The sequence below is a fragment of the Sinocyclocheilus anshuiensis genome, unplaced genomic scaffold, assembly GCF_001515605.1.
Source record: "Sinocyclocheilus anshuiensis isolate Anshui unplaced genomic scaffold, SAMN03320099.WGS_v1.1 scaffold1365, whole genome shotgun sequence".
In the NCBI taxonomy this organism is placed as follows: Eukaryota; Metazoa; Chordata; class Actinopteri; order Cypriniformes; family Cyprinidae; genus Sinocyclocheilus; species Sinocyclocheilus anshuiensis.
Genome location: NW_015551032.1, coordinates 555,467 through 560,693, shown reverse-complemented (window position 1 = coordinate 560,693; position 5,227 = coordinate 555,467). Strand labels below are relative to the sequence as shown.

The 5,227-nt window shown below is 34.7% G+C and overlaps 1 protein-coding gene across 1 annotated transcript in view; it reads left to right on the top strand.

Annotated features, from left to right (window-relative positions):
* The window catches only part of LOC107661209 (phospholipase D2-like), a 33,334-nt gene that overhangs the window by 18,118 nt on the left and 9,989 nt on the right, over positions 1 to 5,227 (top strand). The window contains exons 14-18 of the mRNA XM_016450701.1: positions 3,130 to 3,324; positions 3,447 to 3,603; positions 4,461 to 4,579; positions 4,689 to 4,802; positions 4,921 to 5,025. Coding sequence (XP_016306187.1) covers positions 3,130 to 3,324; positions 3,447 to 3,603; positions 4,461 to 4,579; positions 4,689 to 4,802; positions 4,921 to 5,025 — 690 coding nt within the window. The remainder of the gene's footprint in view (positions 1 to 3,129; positions 3,325 to 3,446; positions 3,604 to 4,460; positions 4,580 to 4,688; positions 4,803 to 4,920; positions 5,026 to 5,227) is intronic.

Genomic DNA, 5,227 nt, shown 5'->3' with positions numbered 1-5,227 from the left:
AAAGGCTATAAACGATCCTCCACCTGCAGGATCCTCACATGCGATAGCCTAGTAGCCGGGACAACTTCTTTATGTTTACAGACGTGACGTAATGACGCAGCGGCATGCTCGAATTTCCCGCGAAAACCTACCCATACCACTCGAATTAGAAAACATAATCTAACCGCTGTAAATCGGGCTAAAGTAAGGCGATCGTTTTGAACACTGGCTGCTTATGTACTTGCTCAAATATTGATTTCGGATAATTTTTAACCAAAAAAAGTTACGGACTGCAGCTTTAACAAAACGAAACAATACACATTTTAATGCTATAAAAGTGTGCACGTTGAGAGAAATAAACAGCAGGTGTTCATGTTAGCAACTCCTTTCCTTTTGAGGGAATGCTGTTAATAAAACAAAACCATGCATGTTTTAATGCTAGTGAAACGATTCACCCGCATACCACTGCTCAACGACGGTGCCTGGATCAGTTATGATCTGCGTCTCGGGCCGATGACGTTACTTCCATTCTTTTGTACACGCCCAGTCAGGGATGGGCAGTATTTGAAATACATGTATTTGAAATACAAAATACTATTTTGTATTTAAATACATTTAAGCTTAGTATTTTTGTATTTTCAAAATACAAAAATACTTTTTGCCAATCAACCTCTTAATTAGACTGCTGATTTCCTGGATCAACAAGTATACAAAAATACTAAATACAAAAATACTAAGATTAAATGTATTTAAATACAAAATACATTTGACTTTTTCCAAAGGTATTTAAATACAAAATACAAAATAGTATTTCAAATACATGTATTTGAAATACTATTTTGTATTTTGTATTTAAATACCTTTGGAAAAAGTCAAATGTATTTTGTATTTAAATACATTTAATCTTAGTATTTTTGTATTTAGTATTTTTGTATACTTGTTGATCCAGGAAATCAGCAGTCTAATTAAGAGGTTGATTGGCAAAAAGTATTTTTGTATTTTGAAAATACAAAAATACTAAGCTTAAATGTATTTAAATACAAAATAGTATTTTTTATTTCAAATGCATGTATTTGAAATACTGCCCATCCCTGCGCCCAGTCCCTTGACTCCACCCCCATGTCAAAACAATGCCAGAAAGTGAAACGCAGAGAAACATGAAGCATAAAGGAAAAAAACGGTTTCGCAAGCTAACACTTTACTGAAACGCAAAATAAAAGCAGCGTTGCAAATAAATTAGTAGCTATGGCCAGAGATGGGCATAAATACATGAAAATGTATTTAAAATAAAAATACTGTGTGGAAAAATGTATTTAAATACAAATACAGTATTTTGTATTTTGAAAATACACAAAATACATGTGAAATTGGCCATCCAATGTAGGCATCCCTATAGGCTGAAATCCATCTGGACCTATTCTGAATGCAAAAAAAAACAATTTAATTTTACATACCTCTTCCCTTACCCTGTCCTGTAGGAAATACAAAACTACAAAAACTAAAAAAAAAAAACTTTTTATAATTATTTCATGTATAGTTTATTTTGTTGTATATAAAGTTTTTTTTCAAATGAGAAAGTTTATCTAAAATGTACATTTTAAAATTCATTCAAAAGAATTCATTTAAAAAGCATTTAACACTATTAAAGTTTTTTTTTTTTTTATGAACAATAAAACCAAACGCTGAAGAATTTTTTGTGGTATCAGTATTGTAATCAATAATCAGTATTGTTCAATATTGTTTAATTTAGTGTTATACATATGTTATCATATTTAAACAGTATGTTTTGTTCTAATGTCACAAGTCATAACCTCAAGTTTACTGGGTTTTACACGATTTGATTCTTTTGTGTAGGTTTATGTAGTGTACTTTCACATTTTCACATGTGTCCTACAAAATGACCCACAACCTTATCAGTTTATATGTGAAGAAATCGATAAAGTTCAGTCGATTCACGCTTTATATCATCGCCACGATATGTATTGTCATATCACCCAGCCCTAACATGCAGTAATGCTTTAAACACATTTGACAAGCTAGTTGATAAAAAAACAACAACCGATTAACTATCAAAACTGATTGGCTAACACTATTTTTTTCCCTTGTTGGTGCTCTTTTATTGTTTCATGTTAACTGAAGGCAATTGATGCTCTATGCTCTGTGCTCTATTTTAACTTGAATCAACAAGTACAATTGACCATGACATCCTCGCCTCATCTTATTCCAGAAAAGTCGCTCACCCAATGCTGAATGGAGCTGTACAGCTGCAGCTCATGTGATGAATGTTGGAGGGAGGGGGCGTGTCTGAACTAGTTGATGCACAAAATCAGCACCCTGATACACGGTGAGCGTGATTTCACCAAGTACAACATGTTCCTGGATCAACATCCTTGTTGATCCTGGAACATCATTCCAATCAACCGATCAGAATTGAGAGATAACTTTTCAGGAAATGTCAGTTTTAGGCTTACAATCAGGATTAGGCGGTTCTACACCCTTGTTAATCAGCTATCATTTCCCTCTGATTTTAGGAATAAATTATGGGTAAGGTTAGGTTTAGGGGTGGGGATTGGGTTAAGTCTGTATTTTTGGACAGTAATGTTGATCCAGGATCAACAAAAGATGTTGATCCAGGAACATGTCTTACTTGGCAAAATCACGGCGACCCTGATACACAAAGTATTTTATGTATTTTGAAAATACAAAAATACTAATCTTAAATGTATTTAAATACAAATGACATTTGACTTTTTCCAAAGGCTTTCCAAATACGTATTTTAAATACATGTATCTGAAATACTGCCCATCCCTGGCTATGGCCATGGAAAATATAAGGTGCAAAATCATTGCTTTTGCTCTGTTTCATTTATATTTTGCAATTCTTTATTTTTGTTTGCAAGAAGCACATTTTTTTTTTTCAATACTTGCATTTTCGTTTGCAAAACTTTATTTTCTTTTGCAATAGCCTACTTCAATTCTTTTGCAAGTATATGTGGCATTGATTTGACTCCATATACTGCTGTTTGCTCATCCTTCCCATTTTTGTCGTTCGTCAACATCATGATAGCTGTCTTACTGTGTTTTTTCCAGGCCATGTTGTGAATGACTATTTTTGTATTTGTCTGTATGTCTGTCTTTCTTTTGCCCTAGGTGATGCGTCACCCTGATCATGTGGCCTCAGTTGTGGTCCTCTGGGCCCATCATGAGAAAATGGTTTCCATCGACCAATCAGTGGCCTTTGTGGGTGGGTTGGATCTTGCATTTGGGAGGTGGGATGACAGCGACTATAGGCTAAGTGATTTGGAACCCCCAAAAACAGCTAATAATGCAGAGGCTGCCCAAGAGGTAAAGCTGTAACCAGTAGATATGATGGATGGCATACTTAAATGACATGTCAATCTCTTACTCTTCATCCTTCCATGTTTAATTTCTCTCCAATACCTTCCCTCTCTCTCTTCCTGTCTCAGTCTAATACTGTGGATGGCTCTGCAGTTCCTCTGACAGAACCTGTGACAGAGTGTGAGGATGAAGTGGATCTGAGCTGTAATGCCCTCTTGTGGCTGGGAAAAGATTACAGCAACTTTATCAAGAGAGACTGGACACAGCTGGATCAGCCCTTTCAAGGTACACAGTCCAATGCAGATTTACATAATTACGTTTTTTTCAAATCACCCATTTACCCCTTGAAAATCTTTTTATAAAAACAGCATAAGTACATCCTAATTTGGTAATTACTTATCTATATTTAATGTGGACATTTTTTCCTTTCATAAAGGTACATAAAGAAACTCACATTGACCATGGCTTGCTTGCTGTCTTGTGATTAATGCAGTTTTTTTTTTATGAAAATGAGATCTCTTAGTACACATTATGTATATATTGTTATTAATTGTACTTTGTATACTTGTTAATTATATTTGTCAACGTGTGTGTGTATATATATATATATATATATATTGTTTACACTACTGTTTAAAAGTTTTTTTTATTTTGCTGAATTAATTAGATCAAACATACAGTAAAACACTAATACTGTGAAATATTATTATAATTTAAAATAATGTTTTTCTATTTTAATAAAATGTATTCCTGTAATGATTATTCCTGTTTCAGCAGTCATTACTCCAGTCTTCAGTGTCGCATGATCCTTCAGAAATCATTCTAATATGCTTATTTGCTGCTCAAGAAACGTTTCTTATAATTAAATGAAATAAAATGTTAAAAACGGTTGTGCTGCTTGATATTTTTGTGGAAACTGATACTTTTTTTCAGGATTCTTTGATCAATAGAAAGTTCAAAGGAACAGACTTTATTTGAAATAGAAATTTGAAATATCATCATCATCATCATCATCATCAATATTTGATGTGTCTGCTTAGGGCCTGCTCAATAGAAGTGCTTTTTTCTAAACAAGAACAGAGATGAGGGAATATAGAATGTGAATTCAGCCAATAGTGTAGCTTCTGCTTTTTTCCCCTCAGACAATGTTGACAGAACTCAGGTGCCGCGCATCCCCTGGCGAGACCTGGGTGCAGTGCATCATGGGAAGGCAGCCAGAGATCTTGCACGACACTTCATCCAGCGCTGGAACTTCACTAAGGTCAGAAATCAAATGGGTAATTTTAATGTTTGTTTTTTATCATACAATCAGACTCTTCAGAATCTTCAATCGTTGCCTTTTCTTCTTGTATTCTTATTTGTCTTTTAAGATCTTTAAGAACAAGTACAAGGATAACTTCTACCCGTACCTACTGCCGAAATCCTACTGCACAGCAGATAAGCTGCCATTCACCATTCCCGGTGCCACAAAAGCCTCTGTACAGGTATGTGTTTTCATGCAGTTTACTTTTCTTTTCCTCATTCCCCCTTTTTAATTTTTCTTCTCTGTCGTAATCTGTTTATTTACATTTTTTTTCATTCTTCCTTCTCTTATTCTCCCAGGTTCTTCGTTCTGTGGATCGCTGGTCTGCTGGCACATGTGAACAGTCTATCCTCAATGCCTATATACATGTTATTGAAAACAGCGAGCATTACATTTATCTAGAGGTAACACTCTCTCTATGACCTTACCGAAAGCATTTGCCTCTGACTCATAAGACTACACACACACACACACACAGCTGAGCAGACACTGTGCTCTTTTCATACAGTCGTGGCCAAAAGTTTTGGCAGTGACATAAATTGTGTTTTGCAAAGTTTGCTGCTTCAGTATTTGTAGATTATTTTTCCACATGTTTCTATGGTATAC